At 42.7% G+C, this 16,123-nt stretch overlaps 2 protein-coding genes across 7 annotated transcripts in view; one reads left to right on the plus strand and one right to left on the minus strand.

Annotated features, from left to right (window-relative positions):
- Positions 1–79: 79 nt before the first annotated feature.
- On the plus strand, positions 80–10,436 carry sv2 (synaptic vesicle glycoprotein 2). The gene is made up of 13 exons (XM_069695376.1): positions 80–575; positions 1,238–1,336; positions 2,000–2,161; positions 3,115–3,277; positions 3,639–3,760; positions 4,931–5,094; positions 5,193–5,273; positions 5,542–5,640; positions 6,152–6,240; positions 6,712–6,839; positions 7,749–7,844; positions 9,651–9,810; positions 9,987–10,436. Exons 1-13 carry the CDS (start codon positions 437–439, stop codon positions 10,168–10,170), a joined length of 1,686 nt encoding a protein of 561 aa, XP_069551477.1. The 5' UTR covers positions 80–436; the 3' UTR covers positions 10,171–10,436.
- A 1,342-nt stretch (positions 10,437–11,778) lies between these two features.
- The window catches only part of LOC138619126 (AP-3 complex subunit beta-2), a 48,131-nt gene continuing 43,786 nt past the window's right edge, over positions 11,779–16,123 (minus strand). For all 6 annotated transcript variants that reach the window (XM_069695383.1, XM_069695381.1, XM_069695382.1 and 3 more), the window contains one exon: positions 11,779–14,662. In XM_069695383.1, coding sequence (XP_069551484.1) covers positions 14,512–14,662 — 151 coding nt within the window. In that variant the 3' untranslated portion in view covers positions 11,779–14,511. The remainder of the gene's footprint in view (positions 14,663–16,123) is intronic.

Here is a 16,123-nt window from a genome sequence, read left to right on the forward strand (position 1 = left end):
ACGAGGAGCGACGTCAACCGACGGACGCTCTTCTTCTGGTTAGCTGCTGCTGCCGCTGCTGCTGCTGCTGCTGCTGCTACCGCTGCACTGGTGGTTGGTTCACCCGAGGTGGCGTAACTGAACCCGACAGGGCTGGAGGAGGAGGAGGAGGAGGAGGAGAGAGGGAAGGAGAGGCTCCGCTCAGGACGTGCGGACCGCTGCTGTCTCTCCACTTCCTGGTCCTCCTCCTTCTTGCGCCAGGTTAGCTTCGGTGTTAGCTCGCCGAGCTGGCAGTCATGGGACCGAGGCAGCGGTGGGAGCGGTGAGGTGGACCCGGACGTCCCGGACGTCCCCCGGACGTCCACTTCCAGTTCAGCTCGTCTGACCGCGGCGCAGCGCCCATTTTAGAGACATCCGACTTTTTTTGGGGGGGGAGAGGAGAGGGAGAAGGAGAAGGATGTCCCGTCACATGCACGCCGGGGATGCGGAGGCGCGACAGCCGCTGCTCGCCGGAGATCACCCGGACCCGAGACACCCGGACCCGAGACACCCGGACCCGACCGACCCGGACCCGACCGACCTGGACTCGGATGAAGGTAAACGTCGCGTCGCTCCATCACGAAGTTCAACAAGTCGTCAGAAGTATTCAGAACATTTTAGAGAAGAAACGGAACAAACGAGTTAAAGTCCTTGGTGTGAAAACGGACTTCCTTTCATTGATACTCTTTCATTGTTCGTGTCAATACTTTTTATTTGTGCTTTTACATGAAGAACATGGAGTGAGAGTTTATATCATTTATATCGTTAATGAGCTGTTAAAGTTAACTAACTACAGATAATGATCATTTTATTGACTCAACCTGTGAGTAAACTGTGACACTGTTATTGTGTCATGCTGATTATATCTTTGATTAATCAATCATTAAATCTATAAAAAAAAATTAAAAAAAATGTAAGCAAATAATATGTATGAATATAAAATAACTTCCCAGGTGAAAACCTGTTATATCAGGGACCAGGTTTTGTTTTTTGTTTGATTGACAAAGCACAACTTCATTTAAGAAAGTGCACCACGTAAACAACATAATATTAATATAACATTTGAAGACTCGGTTTTGACACAAGGTTTTAATAACTTTGTGGCTCGAGATGTACGACCAAGAAGAAAGTCAGAAGCAACTTTACTGTCTTTAAAGTCGTTTCTGTCTTAAGCTTCAGGTTTATCTGATGTGTTTGTGTGTTTTCTGCTGCGTCATAGGAGTCGTCCTCTTCGACAGGAGTTCGTCAAGTTACACGGATGAAGCTGGAGGAAGCGCACCGAGAAGACTGACGTACGAGGAAGCAGTCGAAGAAGCGGGTAACTTAAGGTTTTTTGTCTTGTTCTTCATCGTCATAACTGGGGACATTAAATCTGGGGAGAAAACCAGGTGGAAGTAAACATGTTGGTGTAAGAAACCTTTACCTTCACCTTTGTGCTCCCGCATGAAACATTTAACGCATTTAAGCACAAACACAATGATGACAACTTTATGTGAAATCCTGTAACACTGTTTGGAAGAAGCGATGGTATATTTCTGTCATATTTAATCTGTGTCTTTAAGGTTTGAAGGTTGATGACACCTGCTACTTACGAGAGGCTTCGGTTTTATTCCTAATATTTTCTGTTTTTATACAACTGTGCTCTCGTGAAGCACTTTGTATTCATGCTGAGTATCCCGCGATACGCAGGAAACTCTCCTTAACTTGTGTTTACCTTCACTTGTTACATTTTTTTTACCGGGACAGTTCTTCCATCCGACTTTTCTTTCCAGACCGACAGTAATTTAGTTGTGTTGATTGTTGTTCCCGCCGAGTGAGCGGCAAATGCGCTTCGCTAAATAAAGTCCATTCGCTGCGGGCGTAACGGGCGAGTTTGCTGGCCGCGTCGCAACAAAGGCCTTCAGAGCCGTGACACGGGCCGTCAGGAGATAACTTGACCCTCGTTGTGTTTTTCACCGCTTGTTCTGCTTTTGCCGCTCAGGTTTTGGTTTGTTCCACTGGCTGCTGCTGCTGGTTTGCGGTTGGGCCAACGCCAGCGACGCTGTGGAGATTCTCTGCGTGTCTTTTCTGCTGCCAACGGCGCGCTGCGATCTGCTGCTGAGCTCCTCCGACATGGGCCTGCTGACGGCCAGCATTTTTCTCGGTGAGTCGCTTAATAAACCGCTCGAACTCCACTCGACCGAAAACGCATCGGCATTCGTTTTTCCAACAAACAAAAAAACAACAAAAAAAAGCCAAATCTTGAATGAGAGGTTTAAGCTCCTTTTATTTTGATATTCACGGTAGTGAAATGGATCTCTTTGGGTTTCTGATTGTTGGTCGGACAAAACGAGCAAACTGACAGAAGTGGGAACGGCGCTTCTCACTGCTACTTTATTGATTTCATATTTGTGTTACATTATACTTGTTGCAAAACCACACAGTGCCTTTTTGAACGTCTGCTCCCGTGCTGAACCTCTTCCTTTGCTCACTTACAAACCTTTTTAAAATGATTCAATTAGAATCAAATAACAAACCACAGTAAATCTCAATGTTAAAAAAGTAAAACATTTAATATAGAAAATAATGTAAAAAAATACACAGCAATAAAAATCCCAAACTTCCCTCTATCTCACCACATAACTTGTCATTTTATTGTTGTTTTTCATTCATAACTTTTTCATTAATAACATTTACACGTGCTGTTGGTAGATTTTTGTTCCCGCTGGACAACAAGCTGTTTCTAGTCGTCATGCTAAGCTAGGCTAACCGTCTCCTGGTCGACAGATATAATATATTGAAACTGAAAAGTGTGTTTCTCAAAATGTTGAATTAATCCTTTTTAAACTGTAAAAAAAAAAAAAAATAAACTTCAAATTTGACCCATCGTGCTGCTGTGTGACACATTTGACGTCCATGTTTGGGTTCCGCCTCTTTCAGATCGATGTTATAGTTTTTGGGTTACAAGAAATCTGTAGAAATCGAAGCAGCACTGAAGGAAAATATGACATCTGTGTGAACAAAGGACCGACCATCACTGTCTTTTTTGTTGTTGTTGTTAAATATGCCCTTGTTTCAGACTTGAACCGTAGTCGTATCCGTTTTCCTCTTGTCCAGGAATGATGGTGGGCGGCTACATGTGGGGATATCTGGCTGACCAGAGGGGGCGCCAGAGGGTGTTGGTTGTGTCCCTGACGATCAACGGGTTGTTTGGAGGTCTGGCCAGCATGGCTCCTTGGTTCTGGCTCTTCCTGCTGCTGCGGTTCATCAGCGGCATCGGGTGAGTACAGGATTTTTACGTCTTTATTTTTACATGTAGTCATTTTCCTTACACCCATACAGAGGGAAGTGTATTTGGTCGGAGAGATTATGCTGCAGCCAACAGGCTGAAGTTTTTATTCCCACAGTGCCTACATTTCTCTTCATAAAAGGACATTTTGAAAAAGAAAATCCCCCAAAAAGGTTTAAACTCTCCTTTCATGTGTGGAAAATTCAAAGTCAATCCAATTAGCAAATTTCTGAGTCCCCAGAATGCAGCAGAAGAAAAGCAGCTTCTCTCCACACGGTGTCAAAACCGACATGATTCCCTCTGAGAAGCAAAGACGGTTCATGAGTAAACACGGTTCTGTTCTCCTCTGTAGGGTCGGCGGGTCGATTCCCGTTATCTTCTCCTACTTCTCCGAGTTCATGCCCCGTGTGAAGAGAGGTGCGATGATCAGCGCTCTGGCCACCTTCTGGATGGCAGGAAACATTCTGGCTGCAGGTGAGAGCTCACAAACCAGATCAGGATGCAAACAGCTGGAGGCACAAGTGCAGCTGTTAGTTTGCATGATTTTAACATTCATATCCAGTGCATCCGGAAAGTATTCACAGCGCTTCACTTTTTCCACATTTTGTTACGTTACAGCCTTATTCCAAAATGGATCAAATTCATTTTTTTCCCTCAAAGTTCTACACACAATATCCCATCATGACAAAGTGAAAAAAGAAAAAAGTGAAGCACTGTGAATACTTTCCGGATGCACTGTATGTTGACATTTACCCAGATGCCCCAGATGCATCCTATAAACTTTACATGTTGTAGTTTTGTCTGAAAAACCAAAAATGCCTCAGAAATTCTAATTTTAGGAACATTTGTGAACGGTTTATTCCAGATTTTTATTCATTTAGTATTTTGCCTTTCATTTTTTTTGCCGACCTGTAGAAAGGGGCCTGTTGTTCACAGGAACGCTGCTTGCGTTGAGGTTCACTCAGCTTCTCTGGAGGTGGAACCATCCAAAAACTAAATGTAGCTCCAACAATGATGGAGGTCTTAGAGTAAGATGAAGCGACACAAGCAGTTGTAGCAGTGCCAGAAAATACCAATGAAACGAAGCCGCAGAAGGAACGGTGCTCGTTGAATTCTTCAGTTAACGTTACAAAGTCTTCTGTTGCCGTTTACCAACGTGGCGTCTGTGTTGTTTACAGCTCGGTGAGTTTCAGGGCACAGCAGACGTTAGATGGAGGTTAATGTCGATTGGTTAAAGAATGCGCCAACAGTTTCACAATTCATCTGACGTTTCTGCATATTATGATGCAAAGACTGGAAATAATCCCCAATGGAGTGTAGCCAGACTCGTATTTGGATAATACCAGCCGGTCCTTAACTCTCAAGCCGCTTAAACTTATATTTTTTTTGTCCGAACAAACACCTAGAAATTGAAATACAGTGTCTCTGTCTTCAAGAATCATTTGTTGGCAGAATTCCCAGAGTTGGATCATCACCAGCTTTTAGTTATTTGGGTCCTGTCCAGAAAACATGAATGATTCGTATACATGACAAAGGTTTTAACATAAAGTTTGGAGGGAAGCGTTGACTGCCCCGGAAGATGTTCTCCAAATAAAACAAACCTTTGTTTCATGGTGAGTGTCTTGAGTGTGTGTCTGTGTGCAGGTCTGGCCTGGCTGGTGATTCCCAGAAGGTGGGCACATATTTCTGTGGGCGCTGTGGACTTCCAGAGCTGGAGGCTGTTTGTGGTGCTGTGCTCCGTCCCCAGCATCACCTCGGCCCTCTTCTTCCGGCTGCTCATGCCCGAAAGCCCCAAGTTCCTCATGGAGGTGTGAAAAGCTGAAACGGCGGTGTTTGTGTTGTCGGGACACTTTTTTCTTCTGATCTGTCTGCGAGATATCGTCTTTGTTTTTTGGTTCTTTGGCAGGCTGGACGGGAGAAAGAGGCAATCCATGTGTTCAAGATGATGTTTGAGATGAACATGAGGGGAAAAGAAAAGGCTTTCCCGGTATGAAATAAATACTGCACCTATATGCCTTTATTTATGATTTATTACTATAGTTTATTGCAGAAATGTAACTGTTTTTGTCTCAGTAGACGTAGTGGAAATGATAAACGGATGCAACAACAGAGATTTGAATGACACATCATACAAATAAAACAAAATTAAAGGTGAAGTGAAATTTGTAATGTGTGTAAATAGTTTTCCTGCCTTTATTCTGATGTGTAATAATCTACTGTGAGTGAAATCACCATCATCTTGAACTCTTTTGAAGGAATTTGGCTTGTGTATAAGCTCCAAGAAAAGAGTGGAAGAGGACGAGACCAGAACGTGGGCTTCAAATCGAGAACATCTTGCAGCTGTTTTGAAAAAGGTAATGTATGTATGCAGCTTCTTAAAACACTACTTGGCTCTCGAAAGTGAAGTGAAGGGAAGTGAAGGGATCCAGCTGTGTTTTGGTTTCTGTAAACATTTCAGAAAACAATCAAATAAAACAATTACTGTATAATTTGAAGTCTTTAAATGCTCTATTTTGTTCCAGCAGCAGTTATAGAAAAGAGAGGGAAAAGCAGCAATTTCTCTCATTTGAGAAGCTGGAAGCAGCATATGTTTGGCTTTTAAAAAAAAAAAATAATGACCAGAAATAGCAGCTAATTCATTTTCAGTGGATTTGGACCTGAATCAGTTGTTGTGTTTACCAAACACATGTTCAGTAAAATGACACAAACCTGTGGACACAGTCAGACTGAAGTCTTTCCAGCTTTGAGGTAGAAATTAGTTTTCTTTTTATTTCTTTTATTATAAGAATATCCCTCTTCCTATTAAATGCTCTCCTTTTTGTAGGCCGGTGAAATTACAAATCATTTCTTTGCTTTCATCTGCAGGTTTTGGCGCCCATTAAACAGATATTCGACGGCCCTCTCAAATCCAGGAGCATCACTCTGCTCTTCATTTTCTACTGCATCTCCTTTGGGTGAGAACTCCCACCTGCACGTCTCCATTCAGACTCGGTTCCACGTCTCCGTCTGTGTTTCCATTGAGCAGCCAGCGCGGATTCAGTCGGACTTCACCGACAACTGCTGACGTGGTAAATCCACCGCAGTTGGCTCTGCCGCTTTAAACGGCAGCGAGAGATAAACACATTTTATCTCCAGCGAACAGAAATCATGTGCGTTAGCAGCAGAAATTGCTCAGAAAGATGCCTCAAATCAACAGACACCAGGTTGAGTTCAGTTTCACTGTCTGAGCTGAGCGCTGAGTCACTGCAGTGTTTCTGTGGTGTGGATGTTCCTCTGTGTTGGACGCATCACTTACGTAGTGGAACTTTTATCCTGAATCCAAAACTAAAGTCTCCTTTCCTCTCTCTGTGTGTGTGTGTGTGTGTGTGTGTGTGTGTGTGTGTGTGTGTGTGTGTGTGTGTGTGTGTGTGTGTGTGTGTGTGTAGGTACTACGGGCTGTGGATGTGGTTCCCCGAGCTGTTTGAGAGAGTGGAGGACGGCGGCTCGCCCTGTGCCAACGTGTCCCTCCAGTCTCGTCTCCACAACCACAGCTGCTACCCTGTAAAGACAACAGGTGCGTTTCTGGGATCACTACAGATTTATGCTAATTTTTTTTTTACTTTACTTGCTTTGTCGGTCCGGTCCGCAGCGAACACCGAGCTGGACGTAAACCGCATGTTTGCACGTAGCTCATCCATGAAAGGACATCTGAAGTCTGAGATTGAGCCGTTTAAGGTTCATTGTGTTGCATGTTGGGGGATCTGTTGGAATAAATGGACTATGATTTTCATAATTAAGTTTTCATTAGTGTATAATATATACATAATATATCACCTGAAACTAAGAATCACTGGATTTCTGTTCCCTTAAAATGAGGCCTTCTTATTTACAAAGGGAACAGGTGCTCTTCCACGGAGCTGCCATGTTTCTACAGGGGCCCAGAAGGGACAAACCGATCGCTGGATCTCTAGAGAGTGTTTTTTGGTAGTGTAGCGTCCACCGTAGAGCCTCCTACATGCCTGAAAGAGGAGGGCGAGTCGAGGGGTTGGTAGCAGTCTGCAGCCTCATCAGTAGATGTCACTAAATCCTGCACATCCTTTAACGTTTAATGGTAACAATTTAAAGACTTTAACAAAAGAATTGTAGCCGTGTGAAACTTCCAACGAGAGCAGGTACGTTGTTGTTTTCCTGCGTGGCGCTCTGCTTGGACTCTGACAGGCAGCAGAGCAGCAGCTTACACTCAATAAGGACTTTGTTCAATTCCAATTCATTCCATATTCGTTGGGCTTTTGTTGATGTTTTCTCTCAATTTCCTGATAAAAGTAATAAATTCAATTGGAGAATTACAGACCTGTAAAAACCCGTGACCAATCCTACCCCACTGCATGCTGGGATAAGCTCCAGCCCCCTGTGACCCTGAGCTTGTCCTCAGTGTGTGTCCCTGTCCTCACTCACCTTCCTGTATCTGACCTTCACCTGACAGTGTACATGGAGGGCTTCGTCATCGCTGCGTCAAACCTCCCCGGCAACATCTTCACCATTCTCATGATGGACAGCACCGGAGGAAAGGCGCTGCTGTGTAAGTCATTAGGTCATAAAACAAAAAGTTCATTTCACTGCTTCATCGGCCACCTGCACATACATATACACACCACTGGCCAAACGGTTTGAGGATGACACAAATGTACATTTTCACAAAGTCTGCCGCCTCCGTTTTTATGATGGCGATTTGCATATTCTCCAGAATGTTATGAAGAGGTGATCAGATGAATTGCAATTAATTGCAAAGTCCCTCTTTGCCATGAAAATGAACTTAATCCCCAATCAAACATTTCCACTGCATTTCACAAAAGGACCAGCTGACATCATGTCAGTGATTCTCCCGTTAACACAGGTGAGCGTTTGACGAGGCCGGAGATCACTCTGATCCAGTTAGGATAACAGACTGGAAGCTTTAAAGGGAGGGTGGTGCTTGAAATCCTTCTTCTTCCTCTGTTAACCGCGGTTACCTGCAAGGAAACACGTGCAGTCATCGTTGCGTCGCACAAAAAGGTCTTCACAGGCAAGGGTATCGCTGCTAGTAAGATTGCACCGAAATCAACCATTCATCGGCTCATCAAGAACTTCCAGGAGGGAGAGGTTCAGTTGTAGTGAAGAAGGCTTCAGGGCGCCCAAGAAAGTCCAGCAAGCACCAGGACCGTCTCCCAAAGCTGATTGAGCTGCGGGATCGAATGGCAGCAGGCAGGTGTGAGTGCATCTGCAGGCGCAGTGAGGCGAAGACTTTTGGAGGCTGGCCTGATGTCAAGAAGGGCAGCAAAGAAGACACTTCTCTCCAGGAAAAACATCAGGGACAGACTGATATTCTGCAGAAGGTACAGGGATCGGACTGCTGAGGACTGATGTGAAGGCATTTTCTCTGATTGTTTGGGGCATCCGGGAAAAAAAAAGCCAGCTCGTCCGGAGAAGAAAAGGTGAACGCTACCATCAGTCCTGTGTCATGCCAACAGGAAAGCGTCCCGAGACCTTTCATGTGTGGGGTTGCTTCTCGCCCAAGGGAGTGAGCTCACTCACAATGTTGCCTACGAACACGGCCGTGAATAAAGAATGATACCAAAACATCCTCCGAGAGCAACTTCTCCCGACCGTCCGAGAACAGTTTGGTGACGAACGATACCTTTTCCAGCCTGATGGAGCGCCTCGCCAGGAGGCAGAAGTGATAACCAAGTGGCTCGGGGAACAAAACATAGAGATTTTGGGTCCATGGCCAGGAAACTCCCCGGACCTTAATCCCATTGAGATCTTGTGGTCAATCCTCAAGAGGCGGGTGGACAAACAAGAACCCACAAATTCGGACAAACTGCAAGTATTGATTATGTAATAATGGGCTGCTGTCAGTCAGGATGTGGCCCAGAAGTTAATTGACAGCATGACAGGGTGAATCGCAGAGGTCTTGAAAAAGAAGGGCCAATACTGCAAATATTGACTCTGCATAAACCTTAATGTAATTGTCAATAAAAGCCTTTGACACTTATGAAATGCTTGTAATTCTACTTCAGTATACCATCGGACAAAAAGATCGAAAAACACCGAAGCAGCAAAATTTGTGAAAACCAATGCTTGTGTCATTCTCAAAACCTTTGGCCAAGGTTGTACATTATTCTGTGAAATGAGTTCGAAGAGGGATGTCACAAACATCAACTTTTGCTATTTAGTAAACGGTCTCTGCTTCATGGTGCTTGAATCTCACACTTCAAAGCTGCATCTCAAACTATCAAGAGAATGAGCGAATCGTGCCGCCGAGAAACTTCCATCCACGTAACTGTCCAGTTTTACAGCAGCGATGCTGGACAGAAACCATCTCTCCATCTCGGTTTGTGTCCTCCAGCCTGCAGCCTGTTGGTGTCCAGTCTGAGTGTCTTCCTCATCTATGTGGTTCAGACCAAAGTTCAGTCTCTGGTCCTGTCCTGCATCTTTAGCGGCGTGTCGGTGATCGCCTGGAACGCCCTGGACGTGGTGGGAACGGAGCTCTACCCGACCCAGCTACGGTAAATAGATTATATATTCGATATATAACATCAGAGGACTCCAAATAGGTCTTCCGTTCAGCTCACAATTTGGGGAAAATGTGAGGTTACGCACAGTAAAGGAAATAAAATCTCCTTGAATTAAACGAAAGCCACAGCTGCTCTCATGTTCTCCCCCCTTTCTCTCCATCTTCCAGCTCCTCCGCTCTCGGCTTCTTCACAGGAGTGGGCCGCGTGGCAGCGATCACGGGCAACGTGGTTTTTGGGAAGCTGGTGGACACGAACTGCGCCGTCCCCGTCCTGCTGGTGTCGGCCCTGCTGCTGACCGGAGGGCTGGTGGCTCTTCTGCTTCCACAAACCAGGCAGACGGAGCTCACCTGATCGCTCGCGCTCTGCTGGATGAATAAATGATTAGCAAACACCCTCTTTAACGTCCTCACAGAGGCGGACCGGAGGACGGCTGCCTTTATCTCGGCGTCTCCCGTCGCTGCTGCCGAGGACGTTTGAATCCTGTGCCTTCTGTCATCTTCCCGTGTCTTTTGTGGTGCTTCATTTCAAATGCCAAAAATAAGGAAAAAAAAAATGATGAAAAGACAGCCGTCGCTCTGCACCTTCCAAGAACCTTCAGGAAAGCAGATGAGAGGTTTGTTATCTTGCTGTGAAGGACACCTTCAGAAAGCTTGTTCAAGTCTGAAAGCCGTTGAGTCAGAAAACTAGTGTTGAACGTGATTGTGTCGGAGTTCGTCGATTTCAATCGGCGGTAGCGCTTTTGTTTGTTTTTGTCAGCATGAACACATTCCACACCTTTCCAACAGCATCTGGTTTACATTTCATTTTACAACGTGAAGGCTCATTCATGACCTGCGCAGCCGTAGCAACCAGCAAACGGCTGCACCGCTGAGTTTGTAACACGTCAGTTTAAAAAACAAACCAAAGCGAGGTAAGATTTTACTTCTTGATGTCCAGTTTTCAGTAGAAAACCAAAGGTGACTAATTTCAGATCCAAATCCATGTTAACAGACCAGTGCAGGTACAAATGAATGAACCTTCATATCAGCTGAGTGAGCAGCTTATATTCCCATCAGGGATCAGACAGTTTACTTTGTCAATACTGAAGCAGTTGGGTTTTTGTTTTTTTTAAATAAAATGAAACCACTTCTGATCATCTTAAGCTGCGTGTGTTTTTGTGTCAGATCACCTGCACTCACAAAGTTCAGATTCTAATAACCATCACTGATGGATGTTGAATTCAGCTCCTGGAGCTGCATTAAAGAACTCGTATACAATTATAAAACTGTTATCGGCTAAATAAACAATCAAGTAAAGGCACTTGTTCTGCAGTAAAATGTCTCCTTTGACTGATAAAGTGTCATTTACTGTGTGACGTTATTAGATTTTGAATGTGTAAACATTTTATTGTTGTAGGAGGTCGAGGTCGAGCCAGTTGAACTACTTTGTAGCTACTTCAAAAGTTCAAGTCAGTTGTTCCCCACCCAGGGGTCACAGCTACGTCATGCTCCACACATTTATATATATATTTCACTTTTGCATGAGCTTCTTTTTTATTTTGAAATGTTTAATAATTTTGACCTATTTAGGCTTCAAAGTTTTCGTGAAACGAAACCATCTCAAACGTTTACAGTAAAATTACTGTTTAAAAAAAATATAAAAATTTACATATTTTTTTGATCTGTTACATAATGTAACACAAAACTGCAGCTGCCAAATGTTGTGCTCTAAAAAACTATAATAATGAAAGTATAAAGTGGCAAAAAAAAAAGTAAATACTCTTGTCACGGGCAATTTCTTCAGTGAATGAGAATGAAGAGTAGCAAAGAGGCTGCACAGAAAAATACAGCTGGCCGTTTACAACTTCCTTTTTTTGGTCCTAAATGTTTACTCTATAATTACAGCTGCGGCGTAAACCACACAGCAGGTCATCGTTTGGTTTACGTCGCTCAGCAGAACACAAGACAGAAGAGACACAACTCCGTATCCGTACTTTTATTTGTATAATAAATAAACTTGTAATACCTCAGGAGGACCACGTTTCACAACCACACACACGACACGCCGTACTTTGGATCTTTGAAAGCAGATGAAACGGATGGCCAGACATGAGTTATGATTTCTGTGAGAGAGACTCTTTTTTTTCATTGGATGTTGACATTGAAAGTAGAAATTCTTTCTCTTTACATTCTTCGTGGTGACTGCGGTGCAGTGACTGGAGGTGTCAGGTCTGAGTGGTCGAATGGCAGACAAAGAAACAAGGTACAAATCAAAAGGCCAAAACGGAGTCAGTCAGTACTGCTGAAGTGTGACTGAGATACACTCCGTCGGTAGGAGTCTGGTAAAAATAAATACACAGATAATAAGTTAAGAAACATGCAGCTGTTGGACACGTGAAAAACAGAAGCCACGTGACCTTTGACCTGAAATCAAGATGTAATTAAAGTCATGAAAAACTGTCACCTGACAAATGAGTTTAAAGTGACACTTAACTTGAAAATGTTTGACATTAATAGAACAAGTTCAAATAGAATCTAATGGTTTTCCAAGTAAAGTTTACATCGAGACAAATGGATCAAATTAAAGTGAAAATGTATTTATGAATTGAAATATTTGATAAACCAATAAATATGAGCTTTGTTTTCAGCAGGTGTTTTCGGTGGGAAGACGTTACATCCTCAATGGATATATTTTCAATAAACATTCCTCTCTTCTGTCTTGCCAACACTCAGATATCAAACTTATTCATCTTCTCATGTATCAGCAAAAAGGCAAAAAACTGTATATCCCAAAATGTTAAAAAAACATTTCCATTAAAAAAAAGTTTAAAAATAAAGTTTTAATTTAGATTCAGTGGAGTTTAAACAACCGTCAATCGACAGAAAATTAACAGGCAGCAATTTTTACTTTGAAGCTGGTATATGGCTCTGCTCTTAATTTCCAATAGACCAATGAATCACTTACTTGAGAAAATAATTTGTGAATATAATCCCTGGGTGAAGCCCTAAAATTGGGTGATTTTTAAGTACATTTGTTTCAAGTGGATTTGAACAATTGGAAGAAATTTTATCTCCGGAAAAACTGTTGATTTCTAAAGTGTTTTTTGTGTGTGATTGGTTTGATTTCAAGTCAAGTGTTACAAAAATCATATTGAAAACAGCCACTTCATGTATGTCAGGTCAATATTCAACGTCACCATTTACACACACACACACATCCACGTGCACACACACACACACACACACACACACACACACACACACACACACACACACACACACACACACACACACACACACACACACACACACACACACACACACACACACCACACCTTATAGTACTGTATTACATGTTGCAATACAACATTTACACATCTTCAGTTTTTATCAATGCCCCACTTGTTGTGATGTGCACTTCAACAGCTCTTCAACAGCTCTTCGAGTCACAGAATATGAGATGAGAATCTCTGTTTGTTCCCAGGAGCGGAGACGTATTGATGAACAACACTCACTGTGCCCAGATGGAATGATTCACTTCTGCAGCAGGTGTCTCAGTCGAGCCGTCATGCGCTAATGGCTTAAAAAAAGACTGGTTGACTATCGATTAAGCTGATCTTAGTTGTCTGTGTATTTTAGCAGGGATCTGGTTTTGGGGGCGATATATAATCTCTTACCTATTTTATATTACCTATAGTATCTACATCTTAAAATAGCTGAGAGCTAACAAGCTCAAATTGAAAACTGGTGGGACAGATATATTTCCAAATGTGCTCCCTTAACTCAATTAAGTAAAAAAAAAAAATATGGATGATCTTTTTTAAGGTTTACTTTCTCTTAATTTGACATTGTTTTGATAATCCAGCAGCAGTTTATTGTTTTGTTTAAATCTCATGTTAACGTCACAAAATGACTTTTATTTTGTATTTTTGGAGCCCTCAACCACATTTCTTAGCTTCCCTCGGCAGAAGAAGTTGCTCATTTGTCATGGAGGTGATTTATGTAATGCAAGTACGGACCTCCAGCATGTGTAATGCTACGTTCCATCATTGAGATGTTTGATTACAGAGTTGGTGGTGTGAGAATTACAATACAGGGCATTCACAATACGATAGTGTTTGGTTTTCACAGACAGCTCGTTCCACGTGTACATTCGGTCTCAGTCCATGACAACTGAGCATCCACTGAGGAAGAGCACCAGCTGTGGTTGTGAAGCTTCACAAAATATTTTTTTAGTCAAACTGCTAAAAAATGACCGATAATGAATCTTCAAGCTGAATTCATGTTTAACCAAGAAGCAATTTTCACTCTCTGATGTATCTAAATGGGAGTTACTTAAGGGATGCAACCGTCTCTGTTTTATCTACTTGGGGTTCGAGTCTAATAAATCCAATCATCTCCTCGTAAAATGTGTTGCAAAATAAGTATTTTTGGGTGGTGATGTACAAAAAACGAACAAAAACAAATAAATCGGGGTCCAACATCAGTCATATCCGATTGTCGTCAGGTAAAACTGGCATTCAGTGTTTCTAGACATCATTTCTAAAAGTTTAGAGCTCTTTAACAAGACAACAAAAACATTCTGGAAAGTTCCTCTCTGACACGGCTCGCAGGAGGATGCAGGGGATGCTACACTGATGAGTCTCGGAGGATTATGTGAAAGGCGGCTGGAGTGAAGAGGGGGCGGAGTTCAAGGCTGGAGCGCTGGCTCACGTCACTGCGTTAGAGCCAGGTGGATGTCCTTCACCAACATGGTGCCGATCACCATTTTCTCACAGTTGACCATCAGCTGGGCGGCGCCTTCCTCTTTTGTCGCCACGGTAACCAGCACCAAGCTGCTGCTGGTCACCGTCCTGCCGGCAAACCTGTAGACAGGATGATCAGGAGGAGGAACAGGAGGACTGAGGTCAAAGCAGCAAAGATCAGAAGTAAAGATGAAGCACAGGATAAAGGAGGGATACGCAGGTTAATCAGCAGCATTAAGATTCAACTTCTTTTTTTTAAAAAGTCAAGTATTAACCCTCGTGTTGTCCTCGGGTCAAAATGACCCGCAGCTGTGTTCAACCAAGTTCTATTTTATTTCTATATTTTTGGGGATCATTGGTCATCATTATTTAAAGAAACCCTCACAGCCTCCTTGTCACCAATGATCCCAAAAAAATGTGAAAATAAAATAGAACTTGGTTGAACACAGCTGCGGGTCATTTTGACCCAAGGACAACACGAGGGTTAAGACCACAATGATATTAGTCAATATCCAGACAGAAAGTATTTTTGGGGTCCGGCAAAAACCTAAGCGGCCAAAGAGGTTTCCAGAGTATTTGTTTTAAGCTGAGCGCTTCCTCACCATGAGTGTGTGTGTGATCAGAAGACAAAGGACAAAGTCAGTCCTGAGTCTTTACTATCAAGTCCCGAGTCAAGACCAATAAGTCTTGACTTGTGTCACTATGGCTGTTGACCCACACTCCTATTCCACTGCCATGTGGTTGGCCTCCACTGTAATTCATGTTTCTTCCACTCGAAGACCACTACTACTGTGTAAGATAGGAGGACTAATAATATTTGAGCACTGCTGTGGTGTTTAAAAGTGTTCCAACAAAAGATCAAAATGTCAAAGTGTGAGCTGCTACACTACATGTTAACTGAAAAAAAAAAATAAAATCAACTCTATGAATAGAAGAATGCATCATCCATTACACAGATGGGAAATATCAGTCACTTAGTACAATCTTATGTACTTTTCGGATAGTTAAAAATATTTATCATATGGTAACATTATGTAAATCCAATTACGTTCTTTCTGTGTTGTAAAAAAGAAAACTACAATTTATACATATGAATGATATTCTATATATTTTCAAGTCATTCAGATCTCTTGATGTGATGAATTTAGGTGAACTCTGACCTTTTCATCTATTGAGCTGTGAACCTGTGTACAACGCTGGTTGTTGCAGTGTAATCAGAATTCAACATTTCAGAATCACATGTTACGTAACATGCAAGACCACACAGCACTGAAGCACCGAGGGATGTTGAATAATTGATTTTAAATTGTGTTTACGTAAATCTAACGAACCACTGCTGACACTGCTGGGTCCATGGAGGGTTCAGCACTTTGTTTTTGGTTCACTAAAACAAAGAAAACGTCATTTCTGTACTCAGAGGTATTAATCCACACAGCACACAACATGGGTGTCTGCGTCACTTTAAAGCAGAAATCTGATGTTGATATTTTGCTGAAACATTAAAGGTGAGACACAACAAGCACTTTCTAGAGTTTCTAGACTTAGTTTAAAAAGCAAGAGATGTTTCCTGGGAATGTTACT

The sequence above is a fragment of the Brachyistius frenatus genome, unplaced genomic scaffold, assembly GCF_029030835.1.
Source record: "Brachyistius frenatus isolate BFR_SWC_R1_liver_20210118 unplaced genomic scaffold, ASM2903083v1 Contig_19, whole genome shotgun sequence".
In the NCBI taxonomy this organism is placed as follows: domain Eukaryota; kingdom Metazoa; phylum Chordata; class Actinopteri; family Embiotocidae; genus Brachyistius; species Brachyistius frenatus.